Source organism: Salminus brasiliensis, chromosome 1, assembly GCF_030463535.1.
Source record: "Salminus brasiliensis chromosome 1, fSalBra1.hap2, whole genome shotgun sequence".
Taxonomy (NCBI): domain Eukaryota; kingdom Metazoa; phylum Chordata; class Actinopteri; order Characiformes; family Bryconidae; genus Salminus; species Salminus brasiliensis.
In genome coordinates, this window is record NC_132878.1 from 15,558,440 (window position 1) to 15,584,983 (window position 26,544).

Genomic DNA, 26,544 nt, shown 5'->3' on the forward strand with positions numbered 1-26,544 from the left:
ATAACCAAAACAGAGCTATAAAAAAGGCCAATCACAAAACCCCAAGAATGTGATGTAACAATTAAAAAATAATAATAATAATAATTTTACCTTTAGCTACACTTACCATTTACCTACACTTGTCCCACTAGCATAAGCTGTAGTCAGAGCTGGCAAAAAGGTAAAATTCTTTGTGAGAATATAGTGTCTGGAGCCAGTTTTCGAAGAAGGGGAGCTCAGAAGTGGCAAGCTGACTAGGATCTACGCTAGGTTAAAAGCAAACGCTAGTCTTTTATCATATTTCTCTTCTCCACTCCCTTGGGAAAAAACTGCACTACTTCAGGTAACGTGAGATAACCACACATCAAATGGTAAAAATCCGGCATTTCATTTTACCAGTAAGAAATCCAAAAACGTGGGCCCAGACTAAAAGCAAACCGGCTACAATCTCTTCAGCTTGCTAACAACACATTGTGCTGAGGGGACAGTAGCATCCGGGAATATTTAGTGTTTTTATTACACTTTTAAACCACAAAGCAAAACCATGTTCCATTCTTTCTTTTTACCGCCCAACCAAATTTACATATTTATTAATGTACATATAACTTAAAATTCACAATAAATACGTCCCTTTTAAGCTATGCACTATGTTATCTAAAGTTAGCATTTCCAGCATGCAAAGTCTCCTCATGGCACTGCGATGTGTGTTCAATTTTCCCCTCAAGCCTTGCAGTGGGCTGGAAGATTTGCAGAATATAAAGCTGACAGACGTCATGATGTAGACATGCACGTTTACGAACAATATTGCAGTTGTCAGCTTCGTATTTGTTTTTCTTTTTGGCTGGAGCTCATGTCAGTTATGATTTATTTCTGTATTTGTGGATCCCAGCTATGTGCGTTGGAGTTGACCATGACATCTCAATACATCATTGTTCAAGATGTATGACGATGGATCATTATTCAATAATGGAGATTGATGATGCTTAAGCATTTCGTGCCTGTGTAGACAGATCAATCAGTTCTCATTTACCTTGTGAATAGCAATGAATGCATGTCTTCTTGTATGTCTCACTTATGTCTCAAATATATTGGCTGCTATATTATGCCTACATATTTAAAGCTGCTTCAAATCTTAATTTGATTAAGTCTGCCATACATTTAATATAGTGTTGGATTTCTGCAGCGCACACACTTTACTCTTCTTTGTGCCGTTCTATTGAAATGCTGAATGCAGCTCCAGCAGATTGTTTACTCTATAGAATACTGTGCTCCTGATACCTCAATATATTCATGCCCACATCAAAAGGCTCCAGTCCTCCGTAGTGTGTCAGCAACTCCATTGGAAGTTATCAGACCATCTAAGTCATATTTGTATGCACCGCATGGCATATGCCAACTATCTGCTTGGTTGACACAGTGGTAATCTAGCAGTAGGAAGTCCCAAGCTTTGGCTGCTAAATACATGCACTCGCACAAACTCTCACACACTTCATATCGACTCGGCAGATGCCGAAAGAATCCACTGGAAGACTGGATTTCAGGCTATAAGTTGTGATGGATGGATGGAATGTGGGTATGAGTCGGAATATCCATTGAAAGGGAATTAATGCTGTAAAAGGTACATGTTCTATAAATATGGGACTACTGTGCTAATCCAGATATTGGAAATGTTTCAGAAACTTGTCTGCTGGTGTCAATACCTAAACATTCATAAAAATGGATTCACATTATGAACTGTTTAGCATTTTGCATTTATTTGCAGAGGGTTACAAATGCAGTAAAATAAATAAAACGCAGATATGCTAGCACAGTAGCCCAGCATCTAACATTCTGTATTTCCAGAGTATAATAAGCACATAATCAAATATCAGTATAAAATGCAGGTATGATTTTGCTACTGTTGTGCATACCCATGTACAGTAAGTGTTGTTTTCAATGTAACTGGGACATAACAGATATTTGATCACTACATGAGCACAATCCAAAGCTAACTAAGAAAGTCTTGGGGCAGCTGGCCACAGTAATAGCTTTTAGCAAGAGCTTATAAAGGGGAAGCCTGGAAACTTGAACGTTGAACACATGCTAAGCCAACTTTAACAGTTAACTTTAATGTTAAACAGTAGACTTGAACAGTTTTGAAAGTTAAACATTTACATAAATTACGGTCTTAGTAATCTAATGCATACCCCAATATACAATTATAGACAGCTAAAGTATTTAAGGTACATTAAGTGTAAATTATATTTATTATTTTTTTATTATTTATCATCACCAATCAAATTGCTAAACTTCAACTGTTAAAAACAACTGGTACCACCACCCCCCACACAGAGGTATGTCCATGGTGGAATTGACCACTCTTATAAAAATGTTCTATAAAGTTTTTGGCAAAGACTACTAATATACTACTTTATGTTCACCTACTTTAGTGATGCACCAGAATTAAAATTCCTGCCCAAAACAAATTTAACACACAGCTGATCAAACCTTAATATGCTGTTTTTATTGTATGCATACTGTTTTAATTTCTGCATTATTCTTAATGTAAAGTAAAAATAAATACACAATTGTTATTAGTAAAAATCACGTTTGTCCGCAAATCAAATCACGTTTGTCATGTCGCATTACACAGGTGAGTGAAAAACGTAGGTTATAAGCCCTGTATTTATTTATTTATTTATTTATTTATTTTTACTTGACAATATGGCTACAGATTGTATCTGTGTGCTTGCTAAAGGTCTGTGGGAAAATCTGATTTTAAATGCATCTTTATGTGGACAATTTAGGAGCATCCCGCCTCAACAATGTTTTACTGACACAGTGATCCTCAAACTCCTACAGCAAGACCAAAACAGAAGTCACTGAAGAAAACTGATAGGACAGGTGTAATGTGTGCTGTGTTGACAGACATCCATTGTCACAGAATTTTGTTACCATCCATGTATTTTAGCACTGATGAGTGGCAGCTTGTGTCTTATGTGCGCCAAAACAAGAGCAGTGAATGAGAGCCACACTGGTGCAGATATGTCTGAGCTGTTAATGAATGCAACATAGGAACAGCAGATCACTAAGACTGATTTAGTTATAGCTACTGATGACGCTCCTACATTGTTGTTCCTGATCTGGGTAAAGTTGGCTGCTGTGTCAAGGCTTTGTCTCTCTGAGGAAAGCTTGTGCCACAGGATTTGAACCTGTGACCTCAGTGAACTCAGTGCATCCCTGTCCCTGGCTCTTAAATGATGTCTAAATGATGTAAAAATTAATATAAGATTAAAATAGCTTAAGTATAATGAGTTAACCTTCTTTCAGTCAATGGATCAACCTTTATTTCTAATTGTATGTATAATTGAAGTATATTCAGGATAATCCTCAATTTCAGTATGAGACAAGCATTAAATTACAATAAACAAATTGTGGGGAAAAAAAATAAAAGGATTAAATATTATTTAAACAACTTCAACAAACTTGAACTTCAGTCAAGTAAAAACTACATATTAAAAATAAAAACAAATCAATCAAATTAAGATACAATTAGTAACAAAATCAGATAAATAAACAAATAGAAATTGAATAAAATGAAAAAAAAAATAGTTTGTAAATGCCAAACTTTCACTGCACTTCATAAATAGATTATATTATACAAATGATTGGCTACTGATATTCATATCTGTCAGAAAAGTGTGTTAATATCAGTAATCAGTACATCACCATTAAAATTGAGTATCTCTCTGGGATTGTGTAAGAAAGTCATTGAGGCTGATTTGGATTGATGGCCAGCATTTTAGCACAAAATGCAAAGTTTCTCTCTCACGGCACTTCCTTTGTTAGGAAAGCTATATTCTTGTATTCGTATTTCCAGAGAACTGGTTGGGAAAAGTAGCGACAGTAAATGGCTGGTGCCTCCAAGATCAATTTCCGTCTGATTTAAAGATCAATACAGAAGCAAAAGTCCCTTTAAAATGAAATCTGACAAATCCACCTGAAGAAGGTATTGCTTTTCTTGGTGGCCTACAACTCAAGATACCATACAGTGCAAGTCCTGACCTTTGCCTGGACGGATGCTGAGGGCAGGACTAACGGCGGCTCTGAGGCAGATGGAAGTGTTCTTTTGTAGGTCAGCATGATCTAGCAGTGTCAGGACCACATTAGTAGCTGGACTGATCTCCATGACCTCCAACTGATCCCCTACCCAGACTCTAGAGCTGCTCTTTGAAGATTGGGGTACTAGCAGTTCTTCATATAGAGCACTGCCTGCTCCCAGAATAAAGAATCTCACCATTCTCATTCTCTTGCGTTTTAAGGGCCTTGAAAATGGGCAGTTCCTTCTTTGTCCAACATCATGGAAAGAGTGCAGTAGAGATGCTGTTCACCTCTTTTTGCTCTCTCTGTGGAGGAGAGAAAGCTTACAGAGCCTATAGTGCTACTTTGTATTGGAATCACTCAGTCTGTGACTTCAGGCCTGTCTGAATCTTTCATGTGAGTAATCTTTTAAAAACTTTTATGTACCTGTATGCTGTGTATACTGGCTTTTCCATACTGTGACCTATAGAAATAACCCCAGGCCATTTCAATCCTTTGCGAATGGGCATTGTTTAATATGGTCATATCCTGTAGGAAAGTTTTTCCCCAGTATATCTTAAGTATGGACATTGAAGGAAGCTGCTTTTTTCCTTTTATTGTCTAAAGCCCAAGTCAAGCGAAGCATAAGCCAGCATAGAGTGTACACTGCCAAACTTTACAACCTGTAATAAAACAGGTTAAAATACCCCCATATAGTTCGATTTTATACAGTGATTTTGATGGTTAGTTGTAAAGTACTTGGCTAATGACTGACACATTTCATTCACTTAAGGCAGGCAGTTGGGAAGATAGTTATGGCCTTTTATTGGCGTGATGCCACTTGTCCACTTTGGTGTCTCGTGCTATCTGCTCATAAACATTACAGATGTCCTGCAGTAACATTGCTTGATTGACTCATGTCTGGAAAATGGATCCCAGCTCAGTAGGACTTAATAGTAGTCATAAGGCCCATATACTGTATATTCTGCACTAAAATTAGTGGTGGGCGATATGATGGTAATGTTATATCACAATACAGTTAAACTGAAGGTATTTAGCAGATGTTCTTATCCAGAGTGACTTACAAAAGTGCTTCACTGTTTACTCCGAAAATATCCTTAGCTAGTTTGTACGGACTAGGAGCCAAAAGATACTACCATTGGTAGCTAGATGCTACCAATTACAATAGTCAATGTGGATACGTAGATACACAATGCTCTGCACTACCCTTGGAAGATCTAGGTTTTCAGTCTGCATTTGAAGACAGCGAGCGACTCTGCTGTTCAGACATTCTGGGGAACTTCTTTCCTCCACTTCAGTGCCAGGACAGAAACGAGTGTGCATGCTTGTCTTGCGTGGGTCCTAAAGGATGGCGGGTCAAGCCGAGCCGTATTTGAAGCGCCAAGGGCTCTTGGTACAGATCGAGTTTTGACCACTGCTATCAAGTCTGTTCTTGGCTTTGTAGGCCAGCATTAGGGTTTTGACTCTAATGGGGGCAACAGCTACAGGAAGCTAGTAAAGAGAGCACACCAGACGAAGGAAATGACTGAACAATATTTTGAATACGGTTGTTGCAATACTATATTGTAATATTGACACACATTGGCATTTGATGATCTTCCCTGTAAAATGCAACTTAAAATAATAGTATATTTAATGTACAGTTGTATATTAAATTACAACTGTTAATTACCCTGTAAATCCCCTAGTAGTGGCAGATTTTTAAAACTGATATCCAGATACATATACATATCTCATCTCGTCTTTTGATTTTTATTAAAAATCCACTGCACTGCATTCAATTAAACAGGACTAATCACACGCTATGTATTGGTCAGTGCTCTTTAAATATCACATTGCCCACTAAAAATGACTAAATTAATATTTCCCTATGAGCACAAAAAGCTCAGAGCAGCATGCAAGTAACAGCTTCCTTTTTATTCAGGTGTAATACTATTGTTTCATTTTCCCCATTCCGAGAGCTGCAGGTCCAGACCTATCTACTTACTTAAAACCCATTTCTTTCATAAGATCAGCAGTACTCATCTGATACATGGAATTATGCGAATCCGCACTTGGGCTAAGATGACAAGTCCTGTGAAGCATGGCTGTTTTATATCCACACCAGGGACGTTTTATCTGTAGATCGTGCCTGGCTCTTTACAGTATGAGCCATCAAAACACAGGAGTGTAAGAAGTGAGACCATCAATCACACTTTTGCAGCCATTAGAGGCTTGCCTGTACAGTGGCTTTGAAATGCACTTTGGTGTTTTAATTACCTGAGGGCTGGGGAAGCGGGACAGCAGTCATTCTCTTTCTTTTTCTCTCTTGACGGAAATGACAATAGGAAAACGAGAGACATGTACAATTTTCATTGCTGATGTCTTTGACATATTAATGAATTTATTTTTATGTTAACCATCACTGGTCCTTGTCGGCGCTTTTATGTGGCTGGATTTATGTTTTGCTTTTGGTTACATGAGCTATAAGAACTGTTACAACTAGATTCCACGCGATTGCCTGATGTACTGAAATCGCATGCTGATTTCGGAGTTATAAAATTCTGATGTAAAGACAAACAAATCAGCAGAAATGTTAATATCAGGGCTGTCACAATTACTCCATGAAACTTAATTTAAACTTCATTCTGAATTCCAGCTTTTTGCTGGAATGATTTGGGTCTACTTTCCAGTAATCAATACAAAGTAGTTTTGGCTGATCAAGCTTGACTTATGTTAATGTGTCTATTCTGTTGGGAGAGTTGGATCTCTTCCGGGATGACAACACACACACTTCTGAAGTGTCGAGGGGTTACTGAATTGTTTAATAAATTATAAAATGATGTAAATCATATGCTGAGCCCTTGAATCATCAGATGTCTGTCCAATTAAATACCTATGATTCCTCTACACCTACCAAGACACTCAATTTTTTTTTTTTTTTTTTTTCCCTGACATCTTTTTAGTTTTTTTGGAGGCTTTTTAGTTCGTCTTTTTCTAGTAATGTATTTATGATAACAGTAGCCTTTCCTTAAACTTTTCCTTTCCAAAGGAACCTTGGGTACGTAAAGGTAGTGATGGTGCTAATTTATGCTAGCATTATTAGGAATTGAAATATTATAGTATCAAACTGCACACAAGGCTGAATTTAATCACGGACATATGAGCATTTGAGAATGGCATGCCATTCCCTTCCATATTATGAAAAACTGAATTTCCCCCCTTTTTGTTTTTGAGTAAGAGTTATATACAGTATGTGAGCGTGGGAGTATGTAGCAGTTTGTAACTGTTCATTCTAGGTGTTACCACTTTCTTCATACACCTGTTTTTTTCATGTACATATGTGTATGTGTGTCTGTGCGTTACTATGAACTTAGAATATAGAATATATGTATTTGTGTGCTGGTTTGGGTTTCCTCTTTTCCAGTGATGAAAAGTGATGTTCACACGATAACTTTTTTTAATCTTTAAGTCTGCCAAATGTTTGTGGACACCCCTTGTATGAACGCTTTCAGCTACTTAAAGTTGCACCCATTGCTGACATAGATTTGCTTGTCTAATCCCTATGGAGAAGTACTGCCAATAGAATAGGACTCTCTGGAGCAGAAAAACATGAACCTATTGGCACCATGCCTAAAACCCCTCAGCAATGAGCTATGGAGCAGTGGGATGGTGTTCTGTGGAATGATGGCCCTCCATCTATTACTTTTGGGACCATTTGGAAATGAAGTGGGAAGGTTTTTCCATGATGTGTGTGGCTTAACCTGCAGGTACTTTCATCATCTAAATTGCAAAGTACTACTGAGCTGATTTAAAGAGAATAAATGTTAAAAAAAATTATTTAAAGGATCTGCTGCCAACGTAGGTCTTGGTGCCAGATCGACACCTTCAGAGGTCTTGTGGAGTCTATGTTGAATTGGTCTGATCTGTTGTGATGGGTGGCACGATGCTCTATTAGGCATGTGGTAATGTTATGGCTAGTCAGTGTATGCTAGAGGTCAACAGCTAAAGGCCTTGTAATAGATATTTTTCTGTTACATTACTACGTACCCTCTGATTGTTGTAGTGTATAACCATATATATATAATATATATATGCTAGTTCTTTATTAATAATGATGGAACCCCTTGTAAATAAACACACTGGACCTCAATGTCAGCCAGCGTTATTTGCGCTCACTGTTGGGACCCGTTTGATAATAGCTGATGGATAATATAGACACACTCTATAGGCCCTACTTATTATGAATTGGTTTAAGTTGCATTGTGTCAGGAGTATGTCACTCTCTTGATAGCTTTGTGTTGTTGGCAGAAGGACACATCTTATCAGTCATCTTAATATAGACATGGCTTCTCCTGCTTGGGGGGGGGGGGGGGGTCAGCTGCTTTGTCCTTGGGGGCATCTCTCAGATGGAAGATGCTGTCACTGCACTGAACAGAGATATTAAGCAGAGCACGGAGAAAGGGGAAGGCCCCTCATGCCATGCAAGTCAGCGTTTCTCCAGGGTAGGGTTAAGCCAATACACTTTTGATCTTGCGATGGTTGAGAACTGCACCTAATTTAAAGGGAATTATTAATCGTCCCATCACGGAAAGGTTTGTTAGAGCGGCACTGCCACAGCTTTGATGTCATGGCTGAAACCTGGGAGTTTCCTTGTAGCGGTCAACCAGTGGTACAGTTTGGTCCCATTATACAAAGAAAGCGTAAATTCAGCTGGCAAAGGCTTTCCCATTTTTGACCCTCAGAACGTTTTTGTTCATCAGGGTACAATAAGTTTTAATTTCACAGTTTCAGATGGACGTCAACGTCTTCTAAAGCCTCATCCCTCTTTGAAATGGTCCTTCACTACCTGAAGGTTGGCTGGTGCAAAAAGAGTGTGTGGGAGTTTTGCTTTTTATCAGTTCTCAGCTTTTATTTGTTAGAAGTTGAGAGATTGATGGTTATTCCCCTCGTTTTATGTGAAGAAACCAGGAGAAAAATCTATGAGCATTAGGAGGTCTTACAGCTGGGCTTGTGTGGAGTAGAATCTCTTGCAAACTAGCGCAGAACTTGAGTCGACTAATTGAGGGTGTCAGTACTATTCGGATTAAGAGTGGAGGCACCATGAACTTCCTCTTGCATTTAGAACTAAATAAACCCAGAAACCATCTGCAAGCTCCTTTGCTTATACCATTAGTACCCTGGTCCCAGAATCTCTCTGTGCAACTCCTAGGGAAAAGAAACAAACTCTCAGTGCTTTGTTTCTCTTCTCACACAGCCTCGCTTTCCGCTGCAGCTCTGCAAGAAGACAAAGGGAAATCACTCGAGTGTTCAGGCAGCAGTGTCAGTTGACAGCGGCACAGCTTGATTGGAGACGTTTGATGTAGAGCTTGCTCTGGAGTAAACAGTGGATAGAGAACCTCCATGGAAAGAAGTAGGAGTTCCTGCCAGCTTCTACAATGCTTTGTTTTATCTTATCGATTGGTTTATCTACCATCAAGACTGGGCTGGGAGGCTTTTAATTGACTTCATTAAAGGTGAAAGCAATAGCTAGGGCAGTTTCTGGCATGGTGTGTGTTTGTTTATATATTTATTTATTTGTTGATTTTGTCACTACATCCTAAGACAGGGTGTCGGAGGTTTTCTGCCTCATTAAACAGAACTGATTCAACTTATCAGCTAATTAGTAAGACCTTCATGAGCTGAATTTAGTCCAGTATTATAACAGTAGTTAAAAAGTAGAAAGTAGAAAAACGGTCATCAGTCATCAACCATGGCTTTGATGGCTTTGTCCACATACTTTTCTGGTGTTGCATCCTTGCAGTACTGTTTCAGAAACTGGTAAAGTCAGTGCCAGGGTTCAGTGTAGCTGTTGTGGTGGCCTTAAACTTGGGTTACGCTATGCATTTTTAGACCTGATTCTCAGTCTGGATGAATCTGGGCTGGTTGGCTCTAGCCTGGAAATTTTTCGGCAGTCATAGTTTACAGTTGGGTAGAGAGTAGAGTAGCAAATCTGGATCTATAATAATAATAGGTAATGTAAGACGTGTGTTTTGGGGCGTGTTCGATTTTTTCCGTTCACCGTAAAAATCAGCAAATCTTAACCTGGACATGTGAGAGAGTCTTTTTATAATCTGTAGCGACTTTAAAAGTGATGCACTAAGATACATGAGGGGACAACTGATATATCGATATTTTATTGTCATGGTGACAAATTCTGCTGATATAGCTCCAATATTTTGTGCTTTTTTATTTTTTACCTCTGGCAGGTAAAACAGAATAGCTTTGCCAGCTCCTTAACCAGATTCTAACAAAGAATTTGAGGGTCTATAAATTCCATTGCCATAGAGGAACTGCTTTTGGTTCCCAAAAGAACCATTTTTGTAACAAATATGTATTAGGGGAAAGAGCCTTTTAAATGTTTAAAGAACCTTCACTTGACATAAAGGTTCTTTACACATTTTTTGTATCTTATAGGCCCTGCTTCTCACCCCTCCTGGAAAAATATGGTCATCTGCCAGGCTCACTATTTGCATATGGCACACAAAAAACTGCCTGTTTACCCTCCAAAGCCCAATTCAACAGATCCCTCATATCCCAGTAGCCTCATCATCTGCTCCGGCCTGACCCTCAAAACAGCAGGCTAGGGCGGCCAGTCACAGGAACACATGATGTATCCCATCATTCACGGGGCTCGTTAAGTCGTTTGGTCTTGGCTAAGGAAAGAGAATGAGCTCTGGGCCAAGAATGGCCTCTCTTATTTACCACAGCATTACATGTGGACCAGCTACTGAGAAAGATGGCCGGACATATGAATGCCTGCTCGGGTCCACATTCGTGTGGTCACTGGTTATAAAATAGCAGCAGTATATATATATATTTTTTTTAATGTTGCAAATGTCTGCTTATTCTGTTCAAATTTGACCTGTTAATTAATCAGCTATGATTTGTTAGTGATTTACACAAAAGATACTGCATGCAGTGTCCAGACGTCTTGGGTTAGCTTTGTCGTAAAGTAATTCATTAATTTCTTAATGTTCTATGCCATATTGAAAATCATTTCAACTACATCTACAACACACATCTTTCAATACGTCACGCCCAACTGAGCAAACTGGAAAACTTTAACCTAACCTTCCATTTTACCTCAAATAAATGTTGAGACGCCAATTGAAATTCACCTTCAAACCAGATATCTACACTGCTTCTCTGGGAACGCTGCCGTCTACCACCCCTGTCTCAAAACTTCATTAACATTCTGACGGATATCGCTGTAGAATACTTGAATATTGGGTTGAATTAACCTGTCACACTTAATCTGCCTCTTGGTAACAGAACTGAATCTGTGAGAATGATTGCAGGTACATTAAAACTCTTTCTAAGGTAGTGGAAAGAGATTGGAAGCGTTTAAAAAGTGTCACGCTCTTAATCCAAAAGACAAAATTCAACAAGTCAGATTGTCAAATGTGCAAACTCCATTCCTCTTAGGCACTACATGCCTAAAAGACTTCAAGCAGTCATCCTTGCCACAAAAATATCTGCATAATGGCTACATAACTAATACTGGGTAAACCGTTATGTTGACTTTATATTACATGACATTTATAATCTGTAGAGACTTTAAAAGTGATGCACTAAGATACATAAGGGGACAACTGATATATATCAATATTTTATTGTCATGGTGTCAAATTCTGCTGATAAAGCTCCAATATTTTGTGCTTTTTTTCTTATAACTAACCTGTGGCAAGAAAAACAGAATTTCTATTATACTTTATGTACTTTAAGAATTAGTCATACATTTAACTCCTATGTTGATCTTTAGTTTTAGTTTATAAATAACACCAAGCTAAAGCACAGTCTGCACATGTTGGGGCTGTAGTTGTAGTATTAACTAAGCTTTCCCAAGTAAACACTGGGTGAAGTCAATATCCTCTGCATTCAGAGCAACACTGCGAACAGATTTTACCTTAAGATATCAGCTATAAAATAAGGCTGATGTTCCATTGTTCCACTGACTTGTAATGGACAGATAAGTGTGTCTATTGTTGCTACTCCAGGCTCGGCACACTGCTAACTGCACTATGTGACTATGTGAGTGGGCAGGACAGCACTTGCCAGAACTGTGAAACACTGCATATCTGTCATATCTGTGTAAAATCTTGTAATATTACTCTACCGAAATGCTTCTTTTACTGCCCGTGATCTCTCAGCTTCTCCAGAAAACGTCTATATTCTTTAGTAGCGTCAAATTCTGACATAATGCAGCTTTACGTTTTTTTATGAATATTTGTATTTACAAGTTCATCAAATATCTAGAACGTTTGTCATGTAAAAATATTACATGAAATAAGTTATTGACAGAGAATCTTATAAAAAAAAATACTAAATATATGTTATGTATGTAGTTAGGAAACACTGGTTTAAACAATGCAATGACATTAAAATAACTAAATAAATGTAAAGAAGTAAAAAAAGTGTTAGCAGTGCTATTGCAGTCTGGTTTATTTTGCTGGTTGGTATAATATTTCTGATGTATATGAATGAATAAATGATGACTTTACCTTAAAAGTAATAAATAAAATATAGCAGATTGTAAACAAAGTGTCTTCAGCATTTCTCACACTAATTTCGCTGGTCTCTCTTGCAGTCAGTCTGGTAGATTTAAGATGCACTTTTTGCCACATACTTTTTGAACTTTTTCTTTTTGATGACTTTTTCTTGAAACCATGTTTTTCAGTTAGAAGTCGGTTGGATGTTAAAAACATCTTTTTGTAGTATTTTTAAGAGATTTGATAGCGACCGCCCTCATTGAAGGTGTCCAGGTAGCTGTTTTCAATATAGCCGGTTCTTCTTCAGGTGTGTGTGTAGATTCTACAGTTTTGTATTCATGTGTTTAGTAATGAAGCCTCATGACTAAGAAAATAATACTGGTAGAGCAGTGTTTTTCTGCACACAAGTGCAGTCTTGCTCAAGTGCACTTACCTTAACGCCATGGGTTTCCGCAATTTCACAGTCAAAACAAAAAAAAAAGTGTTTACATGGCTTTTATGACTGCGCATGCATTTATTCATGTTGAGCACTTAAGCACAGTGTGTATGTGTGTGTGTATGTTTCCAGGGAGCCCTAATCCCTGCTCACACATGGCGTCTTGGTCACACCGTCGCCAGCTCGATCCTGCTGAGTTATTTTTTCCCGTGCGCTCTGCCTCATTACGTTTGAACTGCACCGGGCTACACGGTGCGCAACAGCAGCAGCAGCAGCACTGCAGCACCATCTGGAGTAGCTGGAGGTAGAAAGAGTGCGTCAGAAGTTTCTCAGCGCTGTTGGCGGTTAGAGAAATTGTATTAGCTCTGGGATGTATTGCACTCTTGTACTAAAACGTCTTTACACGGAGAGAGAGAGAAGTTTGAAAACGAGAAGGTTGTTTTCCAGTCAGCAGTTTGGAATGTCAATGCTCGCTGGTTCCTGCTTGGTAATGAGCAGCAAGGTTTTGGTGGTTGTTCTGCTAAGCACTAGCCATGGCAAGTGTTTAGTTATATATCTATATCCATGACAGTAAGCTGGTTCAGGCTGGAGCTCCAGGTTGTTTGAAAGAACTTGCTGTCTGTTCCTTTAATCTGCATTTTACTGGTGTTTGGTTGAGTGTTGTGAAAGTTAGGGTGGATATTGTCAGCAATTATAGAACATTGACCAACTGTTCCCTTTGCCAGAGACTAGGGCTATGTAGTGTCAAGAGCCAGTCGACAGGATATGTATCACGATAAAAAGGGGTTACGATATATACTAATATATTATGATTTATTGCGTTACTTTCTAACTCTTCGGCTATCCCGACATGGTGTTTTGGGAAATTCCTCAATTACTGTGACTTTATTTATGCCATATCATCCAACCCTAATGCAACAGTATATCGATTCAGATCAGGGCTTGATATATGGTGTGTGCAGGTTTTGGAGGACTAATAGAGTGCTAAGTTCTTTGCACAGGCATACATTCTCTGTTCTTGCACTATATGTCCAAATGTTTATGGACACCCCTTGTTATGAATGCATTTGGCTACTTTAAATCGCACCTACTGCTGGCATAGATGTGCATACACAGCTTGTCTAGTCCCTGTAGAAAAGTACTGCCAATAGAATAGGACTCTCTGAAGCAGATAAACATGAACCTATATTGGCACCATGCCTAATGTGGGGAGTGGGCTATTGGGGTATAAAGCCCCCCAGCATTGAGCTGTGTAGCAGTGGAACTGTGCTCTATGGATTGATGGTGCTCCATCCAGTACTTTCAGGAGGAGTTGGGGAGTAAGGAATGAGCCTCACTAACACTCCTGTTGCTGAATGTAATCAGATAATCAGATCCTCACAGCAGAGCGCCAAAATCTAGTGGAAAACATTCCCTGGGGGGCAGTAGAGACAGTTACTGCAACAAAATCAGCAATTTGTCCTTCAGAAGGAACAGTGAATAGGCAGGTGTCTCAATACTTTTGTCTGTATAGTGTGCATTAGTGAATAAATAAAGATGTAAATGGATATACAGTGACTGAATGTTAAGGTAATTAACATTAATTAATTACCCCCCCCCCCCCCACACACACACACACACACACCTCCCAAATACACAGATGACACTCTGCTAGTTGTGATTGAATGAGTGTGTGTTTGGTACCCTGTGATGGACTGGTGTCTTGTTCGGTGGGTAATTTAGCTCTGTGCCCAATGATCCCGGGTAGGCTCTGGGCCCACCACGAAACTGACATCGGATTTATGAAGACATTGGATTATTACAGGGCTTTAATATGCTGTTACTCAACAGTCGAGCACATTTTCCATCATCTCTGCTGGAGGTTTCCCCGAGTGCAGCTAGTGAGGAAGATTAGGAGCATTTTCTGTCCAGCTTTTTATGAAAATGTAAATTTCATATTTATTTTCCAGCAGACATCAGTGGAGGAGTTTCTAATTGCTTCTGCTATCCACACCCCCCACAGGTTAATGCGCTTTCTGTGTAGTACGATCCATCAAACTCTGCCCTATGGGACCCTTGTACTTCTCGGTCCCACACCTCAAGGGGTTTATAGCATGGCCCTGGTGGTCTGTCAGGGGTTAGGATAGTTCGGGCTGGTTTAGATGGTGTTTACATGGTAAGTTTGACCAGATAAGAGAGAGACTCTCTGAGCAGAACTTTGGGGAGAGAATCCCAGAGAGTAGAGATCTCAAGGGGCTTTTTGGAGAGCTCTGACTCACACTCCCACACTCGCGCACACACTCTTTGTCTGTCTGTCTGTCTGTCTGTCTGTTTGTCACTCCTCTCAATCTCTGTCACTCTACTCCGCTCTCTTGGTCTCTATTGCATGCTCTCTCTCATTCCCTTTCACGCTCACTCTCGCGTGTGCATGCTCCCTTTCTTGCTCGCCCTTGTTCTCTCTCACTCACATTTGCTCTTTTCTTCTCTTTCTCTTGCCCCCTCACATGCTCTCCCATCTCACTCCCCCCCTCTTTCTTTCTTTAGCCCTTTCTCTCTCACCCTCCCTTTCTTGCTCTCACCCTCGTCAGATTTTGCCCACTTTCTTGTCCTTTTTTTTGCGCTGTCTCTCACTCTCTTGCATGCTCTGTTGTGTCTGTCTCTCTCTCTCTCTCTCTCTCTCTCTCTCTCTCTCTCTCTCTCTCTCTCTCTCTCTCTCTCTCTCTCTCTCTCTCTGTGTGTGCGTGTCGATCTCTCAACACAAATACTCTTATGCTCCCTCTGGTTCTTACTCATGAGCAATAGAGTAGGAACAGAGGAATAGAGTGGTTGTTGTACCAGTCTGAACTGCATCGTGTCATGAGGAAACTCATAGGAATTCCTTTCCTGTTTCACATAGACCTGTGCTGAAGTGCTTGCATCCCAGATGACTCTTTATGAATTTATTACAAATGCCCCCTCTGCTGGAGGCTTCAGTAAATTACATTCCTGAAGGGGTTGAAGGACGGGGTCAGCGGAATGTCACCCTGCAGCACGACTGCCAACTCGAGAAGAAGCTTTTCTTTTATTGTGTCTTTGATTTAACGGGCGTTCGTCTTTCTGCGACAGTGCAGATCATACTGTACTTCAGTGTTGCATGTCAGAAATTTGAGCTTCTCTTAAAATGACCTCATAAGCCGTTCTCTAGGTTTTAGCTGTGTACGTATTCCATCAAAGCCTGAAGAGCAGAGGTTAATTATTTATAACGACTTTCTGCCTAGCTTTTTTTTTTTATTATCTGGAGCGCTGGGAAAGTGGGTCACCATGGGGAACGAGGAAAGAGCCAGAACTGTGAAGTCATAGCAGCCTGTGAATGGTCAGACAAGGGAGATGTGTGTGTGCGTGTGTTTCTGTCCTTGTAGTGTATTCACAGTTCACTATTCCAACTTGGGGTGAAGAAGCCGGCGCATTGTAATTGTTTGGGTCAGTGGTCCGTCTCGTTCCTGTCCTGATCCAGGTTTCCAGAGAGAAAAGCCAGACGCAAAAAACTTCCCACGCTCCCTGGCCCGGCATTTATGAATGAAACCCAGCGAAAACAGACGAGGCAGAGCCCTGAGGCAGAGCCAGACAAAATCATTTCAGCCTGAATAGTTAACTAATTCAGCCTGCTCTATAAATATGCTCGATATGACCATAATGTTATTATCATACACTGCAACACGCACACACAGCTCGTCTAGTCCCTGCAGAGAAGTATTACCAATAAAATAAAAACACTCTGGAGCAGAAGAAGATAAACCTGTTGGCACTGTGCCTAATGCCAGGCGTAGACCAGAATGACATAAAGCCCCCCAGCATTGAGCTCTGGAATGATGGTGCTTTATCCAATGCTTTTGGGATAAGTTGGGATGAGGTGGGGTGATGAAGTGATGGTCCAACATCCTGACCTCACTAACGCTCTTGTCTCTGAATGCAGTCAAGTGTTTTTAAAACTTTGGACAGAGGGACAGATCCAGGTAATGGAGTAGCTGTCTGTACGAACACTATAGAAATCTAACTTCTCTCAATTACTGAATAGAGTGAAAGTAAACGTGGGTTTCAGTATCTCAGGAACTTGGGTCCTGGGTTTCTGCTGTGGGTTCGGTGTGTTTACATGCCTTCTCTAGCCCGTTTAGCTCAATTTTACACATTTTCCAGGACGTTTGGCTTTTAGCTCATGCTCGATTCAGCACTGCAGTCTTTGCTATTTGTATTTTCTTTAAGTGAAGTGATTCCTAACACATAGAGCACAAACTGCATCCTTCATCTTTGGAGAAGATTCTTTTCATCTGTCCATATACAGAAGGGACCATTTCCAGTGCTCTCCAATGCTCTAAGCTCTCTGTAGAACCAAGCCCCTTAGTTGCAATTGTGGGAGTAATCGACTGTAATCCGTGTGTGAGTAAGTTTCAGAAGCAGTTTCTCTTGCTGTTCTGGCTAATAGAGTGATACTACAACAGTGGAAATCGGAAGCTTGACCATTTGTGGTATGGGTCAGTGATTTTTGGTAATTTGCTTCATTTAGAGCAGCTACAATTAAACTGTTAAACAAGTTAAACTGGTTAAATGGACGTTTCTGCAACAATTTGGCAACCAATACTAGATCACATAGAGGAAAGATAATGCTTATAATGCTTATTAATTCCTTTTGTACAATTCTATCCAAAACAGTGTCCTCCTAAGTGCTGTCAACTGCCTCTGCATTTTAATAGTATTGTTGCATAAGAGTACATTTTAGTGAAAGGCTTTTACCATGTCTACGTAATTGTTTACCATTATTTATTTATTTGTCTATTTATTTGTTTATTTTTGTTACCATCATTTTCTTTTTGTTTCTTCTAATATAGACATTACATTCCACATACACATGCTTTTTCTTTTTTTTTTTTTTTTTTTTACTTTCAGTTTAGTCTGTTACTTGTTGAAGCCCTAAACTACATAGCTACAAGTAACTGTGGGTTTGAGCCTATTACCCCATGGTATTTTAATGTAGTTAATACATTTTATTAAATGTATTTATTTATTATGTTATCTGACTTAAATCTTTTGCTTGTGCATCTTGCTGGCACCAGCTTGTTTACATTTACATTTTTTATGTCAGATCACCCAGCCTTATAGTATTATCCATTGACCACAGACCTGTGAGCTCACATTTTTCTTCATTCTCTCTTTTCCAGAAAGAGCTCAGTCTGCCCAGGAGAGGGAGCTTGTAAGTAAACATGACTCACACTTATTGATTTCCAGCGTTTATGATATGTGCGTTTTAAAAGCTGGGCTTTTAAACTAGTATTCATTTTACTGCATTTTTAAAATATGAAATGCAGTATTAATGCAGCCAATTTCAATGATTTATAAATGTGGATCTGCCGGCTTTGGCAGTAGCAAAAGAAATCTGAATGAATAGATACAGACATTATTATTGTTTATCTGTTTATTTTCTTTAGAAGTGTTTTCAATATTTGCTCAATATTTGATCAGCTATATGTAAATAGCTTTCCCAATTAGAGAGACAGAGGCAACTTATTTAAATGTTTTCCTGAAATGCTTGCAAAAGCACATGCTTGTTATGGCACCAGACCTGAAGCATGCTTTTCTGTTTATTCCCATTGGGTTTGATTTGGGCAGCATAATGCGGATGTCTGGTTGATTCACATTCATGTCATTTGAGGTGAACTCGTTTACAGATGGAGCATTATGTTGTTGTATCACTTGATAGTTTCCAGAAAAAACAGTGAAAAAAAGAAGCATTCCACAGTAGACGCTTAGCCTAGCATTGTTTTTAGCACTGTATCAAAAACATAGTATTTTTACAATGCTCGCCAAATTGGACTACTTTTCTTCCGTGCACGGGCACAAGCAAAGCCACAGTCTCAACAGCTAGGGTGGGGTTTCAGCATTCTAGTGAAAGATTCTGAAGATAAGTGTCAACACCTTATTCTCCTGAAGTGCCAGTAGCATTTTTTCTGTGTCACATCTTTAGCTAGAAGGGCTAGGAGGCCTTTCGTTAGTGGGCTGGGTTAATGGAAATTTTGCCATAAATATAACAAGTCAAAACTGTTACGTAAGAGTTTGGGGTTTTTGGAATTGGCCTGTTTTACAGACCTGTTTGGTCAACTTTTCTTTTCAGTGAACAGACAACAGTGTTTGAGGTTCATGGTATGTCACTTCAGTGTACCGAACTCTCCACATTCTCTTTTTCTCTTTTTCCAAAATGTCCATATGCTGATGAGGTGAAATATGCTGTGAGATATAGAATGATATAAAAAAAAGTGAAGAAATGGAACGAAAGAATGATCATGTATATAACAATATTTAAATTATTGTAATACCTGGTCTAAGACTGCTATAAGACGGATTGGATCTACGTAAGAAAATCCAAGTAATACTAGAATGCCATATTTCAGTAAGACTACTACAAACCACTCGACACTATGTAAAATGGGCATTTCTTGCTCCTGGGGGGGCCCCCCTTACAGTCGGAAAGTGCAATTTAATCTTTGAGCCACAATTAAGACACGTTTTTCTGGATAAGCTGAGAGATACAGAACCTTCAGTGAAAGTGAAAGAACATGGACTGACGTGGTAGAGTAATATTACTGAATTTACATGAATATATCTCTCTCGAGTATTATCCTGCTCACTTCTCCAGAGTTACATTGCAGTTAGCAGAGTGCTGAGCCAATGACAGTGAGACTATTCTCCCTATTACAGGCCAGTGGAGCATCAACATGATTTCAAGCCAAGGCAAAACTGCTAAATAGTGTTGCTTTAACCAACTTTGCCATGTCTAGAGATGGAAATCAAATTCAGAGGATTACTATCTTACTATCTTATTATTTTTCCACTGGGTTGTGTGAACCCATCTCTGCCTGGGTTTGCTCTGGATGGCATCATTCCTAGGTTCTGCGTAAGCTTGACTAGCCGAGCAGCTACAGGTCCACGGCAACACTTAGTCTTGGATTACGGCTGTCTCTGGGCAGTTCTCCCTTAGGCACAAATGGGATTCTAGCCTGCAGTCTGCCTTCCGGGAGAGCTGCCTGGCTCATAATTGCTCATGGCTAATAAAATGTGCCCACACTCATATATAATACTCAGCCCTAAATCATATTAATGCCCCGTGTAATGTATAATGGGTTGTGATCTAAGGCACTGTTTACACAGGGTTTTTTAAAACTGGATGTTTATCTATCCCTTGGCCAGATGGAGCTTGCTTTAACCTCTCCAAGATGTAGTCTGGCTCGTAGTTCTCTGGGAATCGGTCCAGAAAGAAGACTACAAGTAAACTGTTATGATCAGAGGGAGGATTGGCGGGCATCGTAGGCATGTGTTTCAGACGGAGCGTGTCCCAGGCGTAAACAGATCTTTGTATCTGTGTGCAGGGTTCACAAGCGCTCGGAAACATCTGATCATGTTTTGTGCCTCCTACACTGGCAGTGGTGAAGATACCATACCCATACAGAAGCAGACATATTTTTTTCAATGAACATTTAGGCTTTGACTCAAATGGTTCACTTCTCTCTTATTTGTATTGCACTACATAGGGAGGGACTGTTCAGTTTGCTAAGTAACGGTAGAAGCACAGATGAATTCGGACACTCCATCATCAACCTGTATCAGCGCTGGTCACATAAACACATGACTGGCCAAGCCATGTTTAAAGTACTGCACACACACACACTGAATTCTAAATTGTAATGCGTAAAGCCATTGTGCTGTTAATGGAGCAGCCTTTGACTGCTGTGTTGTTTAGCAACCTAAGCCTACTGTTAACAGAATGCATGGGAAAATATGTGAAATTCACAGCATCCAGTGGCTTGTGACTATCACCTTGGTTTCATTTCATTGCGCATTGTGTTGCTAAGCAACGAAGTGACTCGCAATGCATTTTGGTCCACATTCAGCTCATGTAGTAGCTACACTCTTCACTATTAATTTGTGCATTGCGGGAAATTATAGTGCCCACAATATTATAGTGCCTCAAATTCCAAAGCCAGCTCAAAACCTGCTTCATGTTGTGCTTTCAGCAGCTGGGATTTGAACCTGGATGTTTATTCACCATACTGCATGGATTGTCTTTCATATGGAGTTGAGCATCACTGACCTCTTTTGAATGAATGGTTTCACCACAGAACTGTGTTACTGAATCCACAGCTGTTGGACCAAGAGGCCAGTGACCGAAAGGCTGGTCTTGGCACACGCTGAGGTTTTTTCCCTCTTTAGTCACTAGTCATAACGTCTCTCAAACATGATTGTTATTGGATATTGCCAGACTGATATGATGGAAACATATCAGTCTAGATATTGAATAGCATGGGCTGTGCTTTCTGTGTGTTGTATTATTTGTATCTAGCTGTTTTAAGCTATAGGCTATTATTTTGAATTCTTTCATTTTCATTGCTTAAATGTTTATGGTGTTTCTAAAAACATAGGCTTGCCCATGGGTCTGTTATGTCTGTGTGCATCTGAAATAGGTCAGGCAGGTTAGTTTTCAACTGTTTATATTTAGCCCTTACTGCTGTCTATTTTTGTGGTGGCACTAATAACTTATGCTGGTGTTCAGTGTTGTGAAAAGAAACGAGCTGCTAGTGATTCTTTAGAAGCAGGAGTTCATGCCTATGATACGAGAAGGAACTTCTAGTACAGGACAGTGTAGCCCAACATGAACCAACTCCCAAATAAATAAATAAATAAGTCTTGTCAGGTAACCATGGTAACTCCAATGCTAGCCTACACTTGAATCACAATAGAAATAAAAAAAAAATAAAAAAAATAAAGATCAATAAAAATAAACAAAATAAACATTGAAAGCCCATCACGATAGTTTCTAGAAGTTGAGCCTACCGTTAACCTGTCTGGTGGGACATGAATGGTAAGTTTATGCAGGGGTACTCTGGTGCTCATGTAACCACTCCAGGTGCCGATATCACTACTAAAATCATATTTTTATTTTTATTTTTATTAGAATGATAGATATGGCAAAAATGTTAAATCATTGTGCCACATATTATTGTATCCTCAAGGACATATGATTCACCATATACTTACACATAGCAGTCAGACTTTTAAACTCAGTGACTGAAATAAACCACCTACCCCCACTACCCATAGCATTTTAATCTGTCTGCATCCTATTTATTTATTTACTTATTTATATATTCTATACTTCACTACCTCAGGACCTGCATGTTTCATGTGCTTTATAAGCTGTCTGCATATATGTCGCGACATGTTAAATTTCTAATTATCAATACCTACCTGTTACATATCTGTGCACCTTACACTCAATACCTTTACTCAGAATTGAGTCGTATTTATTGTTTTGTCATGTACGTTGCACTTTCTGCAGTCTGTCCTGTACTGTGGTGTTTTTGTTCTCATTTTGTTCCAAGTTGCACCCATACATAATTTCATTTCACTGTGTACTTGTACAGAGCTGAAATAACAATAAAAGCCTATTGGCTTAACGACTAGTAAAAATGCCCTAATAGTGTCACACAACTCAGAAATTGGTAACATTATTTGCACTTAAATGATTAATTAAGCTTTTTGTAATGGAACATGCAGTAGAGTTGGTCAGTGTTTTTTAAGTGCTGACAATATCCAATACATGCTCAACAACAACAAAAAAACACAGTGCATCACAGTAGCAAAGTTAATCTCTGTAATGGTACAATTTTGACATATTGCTTATCTCTATTCTTAATGTTGCATCATGGAAAGCCAGAAGATGTTTTCTTTTATATATAAGATGATATGAATCAGTCTTGGTGTGAAAGCTAAACTTGCAAGATGAATGTATAATTAAAATGTATAGTTCCCTGGTCCAGATCAAGGGAACTCAACTACAAAAATAAGAAAACTGTCCTCGGTGATTGAAATGAAGGTCTGATGGCCACATACTAGCTGGGAAGCTTCTATCCTTACTTTTTCTATCCTTACATTTTTCTTTCGCCTTCACACAAAAACCTTGTATCTCCAAAATTGCAACTTCACAGGCGGAGGACAAAAACCTTCTTATCTTTTAATAAAAGTCAATTCATTATGAAATTATGACACAATGTTAAAGAACAGCAGCTAGATTTACAGTATGTCAAAAAAATGTGAAACTGCAAAAATGAAGATACAAGGTGCAGTGATCTGTCTATTCAGACTGACTTTCAGAGAATATAGGCCAGCAAAGCCGTCAAAAGCAGCGCATTGCTGTCGATCCCATCCACTGGTGTGAAATTCTCATTCTTCACTAGCTTATTCATTCTGTCTTTGACAGATATTCATAGAATCTGAACCTGATTGAGAGCTGCATTGAATAAAACCAGCATGTTGGTCATTTATTCTTTTGTGATTATGACTTATGATTATGTCCAACGTGACTGCAGCACATGTGATGAATGTGCTTTTTGCAGTTGGGTTGATGGATGCCAATACATGAGCTGAAGTGGGTGTGAGAGGGAGAGAGAGACAAAGAGAACAGCAGTGAGTCAGTGGAGCAGTCAGATGGCTAGCTTCGGTCAACAGCATGGCGGATGATGTTAGGAACGCACTGAGCACGTATGGGCCCCCTGATGTGTTTGCTAAATGTCAATGAGGGGTGACTCATGGTGCCACATTGTGATGGAAGCTGTGTGATGGCTGTGGAATGGGTTTTTTAGTATTGGCCAAGCTTCTTGTAATGCAGAGGAGATGTGGCGTGAACATGGAGGAGCACCTTAGGCCTCAGTATATGTTCCTTTTCATCTTGTAGCTTCAGAAACAACCTCTTTAAAATCTAGAATACTTTTTTTCTTCAGAATTAATGTCATGTTTTTAGTACATAAACCCACTCAAACACCATAAACAGAACTCTGCACCATAAGTAGAAAGATATGAAATACAAAAAAAACATGTAGGATATGGTCTCCTTAATGGAGTTCTGACATACATTTTTGTCCTATTTCTTTTGGCCATAATAGGCCCCTTTTTTCTATCTGTCACAGTATGGCTCATGTGAGCGTAGGCCGCGCTGTCATTGAGGATTTCACGGCACTGTGACTTATTGGTGGAGCAAAAAGATTTAAAGCAGTTAATGAATGTAAATTTAAAGAGGCCAGGGTGGCTGTGACGTGTGGCCTGTAAATTCCCAGTGGAATGATTTCGAGGACTGACTGCTGATTACATCTCTCTCTCTCTCTCTCTCCCTCTCTCTCTCTCCCTCTCTCTCTCTCCCTCTCCCTCTCTCTCTCTCTCTCTCTCTCTCCCTCTCCCTCTCCCTCTCCCTCTCCCTCTCTCTCTCTCTCTCTCTCTCTCTCTCCCTCTCTCTCCCTCTCTCTCCCTCTCTCCTATAGCTCATGGTATGTTTGGTTGCTAATAGTGGTACAGCCAATGTGGGGGTTTTTGAATATTGATGCACTTAAGAGATGATCTTTTCAGGACCGAAAGGCTGATAAATGATAATATTGATATTGAATTGTTACTAAGAACCTGCAAAAATTCATAGAAGCATTAAACATATTCACATAGATCACCTCCTGAGTAATGTTTGATTACAGAATTAGTCAGTAAATTATATTATCGTGTTCCAGGTTCAGTTAAAAGTACCACATGTGAGCTTTACAGAGCCTTAGCCTATAGCTTCATTTTATTTGTGTCCCAGCATTCTTCATCAGACTGCAAATCTACTTTTACTCTGGTGTGTGTGTGTGTGTGTGTGTGTGTAGTGAATTGATAAGTTATTGGTGTTATGTTTGTGTAGCCATAATTAAGTGCAATCTTTTCTGTTGTATAAAATTTTGGAACTAATCATAGGTTAGAGTGATTGTACTGAAAGGTCACAGGTGAAAGTAGCAATTGGGATGAAGAATGCTTAGAATGCGATTTTACAAGCCTGTTCACAACCCTGTTATTTTGCCTCGTAAAGAAACCTGCAGTTTTTCATTTTATGGTGGGCTCATGAAAAAGGAAAAAAAGTTCTGCTCTTATTGGCTGATTTGTCACTGAGACAGTCCACAGTAGCATAGCATGGTCTGTAACAAAAACCTTTGTAATTAATTCCAATTCCTTATTGGATAGTGTTGCTGTCCTCTCTGGGTCCCTGTCCCTGAGCACCCAGCTAGCTTCATAGGCTAATTTCTCTAATGGGCTGGATGTAAAAAAAAAAAAATTGGTATGTAATTTAGGATGTAAATGGGGAAGCAAAAATAATGATTTAAGACTATTCTATAACAGTTTTGGGGTTTCCAAATTGGGTCATTTTACAGCTCTGTTTTGATTTTATAGGTTTTGCTTTTGAAAGAGGACACAACAGTGTGTAAGATTCACGGTTTGTCATTTCCATCTATCAAACTGGCATTATTCAACAATACCGAAATAATTAGTTTTCCATTCCAAAACACCTATAAATAAAGACATTTTATTTTTACATTTACATTTGTAAATACAAGACAAAACAGTAAAAAGGAGAAACTCCCAAGGCGTAGGTAAAAGAACAAAAGAGCATTCATTTCCATAATATCAGCACTTATTTTTGCTTTCATCAGCATGATTTTATGTATTGATTATTGGCCTCCTTCCACAAAGACCTGTAGGCAGCTGTGTTGCAACTATTCGACTTTTTAATCAGTTTTTCCACAAGTCAGCTCTCTTCTGCATCAATTTACACAGACCTTTTACAGAGAACTACAAAGGCTGATACCAACAAGCCCTTAAATGTTCTGTGATTATATATTCTATTTTACTGTATGGATTTATGGTATGTTTATGGTATCTACTGTATGGATTTATGGTATGGTTGCCAAGTTGCACAAAATACAGCAGGTCTATAATTTAATACCTAATATAGAAAACCTCTTTCTTCCTTCTAAAGCTGACTGTTTTTTGGTTAGTAAATGCCAGCCCCTATGGAGTGTTTTGGTAGCAACTACATGTTTTATGTGGATAAACAAATGCTTTTCAGATTATGAATTTTTCCATTCCATTTCAGCCAAAGAGTTCCCTGGCTCAGCTCCTCGCTGACATTTAATGAAGTGAGTTGGACAAAGTGAATGTTCTCCTTGTACAACATGAATGGGTGTCTGGGGTCCGGCCTAGTTCTGCAGGGCTGGCGAATAGGTGTTTAGCTGGGTTTCCGTCTCATGCTCCAGTTCTCCTCGCCGCACTCACCGTTTTTTGATCCCTTTTTATGTGTCATCATCAGTTGTGCATTCTCTTGCCAGTGCTGATACATAATTAATACTTTTCCTCAAACCGTGATCCAACAAGTGCTCTTTGACTTGATTAGGCTGAACAGGATCTATGTTGGGGATTCAGTTTATCGTGTTAAGTTTGTGTTAATGCTTTGTTTTAATAAAGTGTTCATGACGCTGACTTTAAAATGAGCAGTGAATGGGGTCAAACGGGGCTGATGGATGATGCTAATGAAGTCCCAACATGGCTTTCAAGGCTACAGAGAAGATGATTTAACATGTCTACAAGTGTTGCTTCATGTGTTAATGTTTTTGTTGGCATTTTCGAAGAGATCACACAACAAATCACCACTGGCTACTTAATAATGATTTTTATGTAGATTTTTTT

The 26,544-nt window shown here is 39.2% G+C and overlaps 1 protein-coding gene across 5 annotated transcripts in view; it reads left to right on the forward strand.

Annotated features, from left to right (window-relative positions):
* The window catches only part of mast4 (microtubule associated serine/threonine kinase family member 4), a 141,406-nt gene that overhangs the window by 57,031 nt on the left and 57,831 nt on the right, over positions 1-26,544 (forward strand). For 4 of the 5 annotated variants that reach the window (XM_072673080.1, XM_072673073.1, XM_072673098.1 and 1 more), the window contains one exon: positions 18,177-18,208. The exons of the other annotated variant lie outside the window; for it this stretch is intronic. In XM_072673080.1, coding sequence (XP_072529181.1) covers positions 18,177-18,208 — 32 coding nt within the window. The remainder of the gene's footprint in view (positions 1-18,176; positions 18,209-26,544) is intronic. 5 annotated transcript variants of the gene reach the window in all.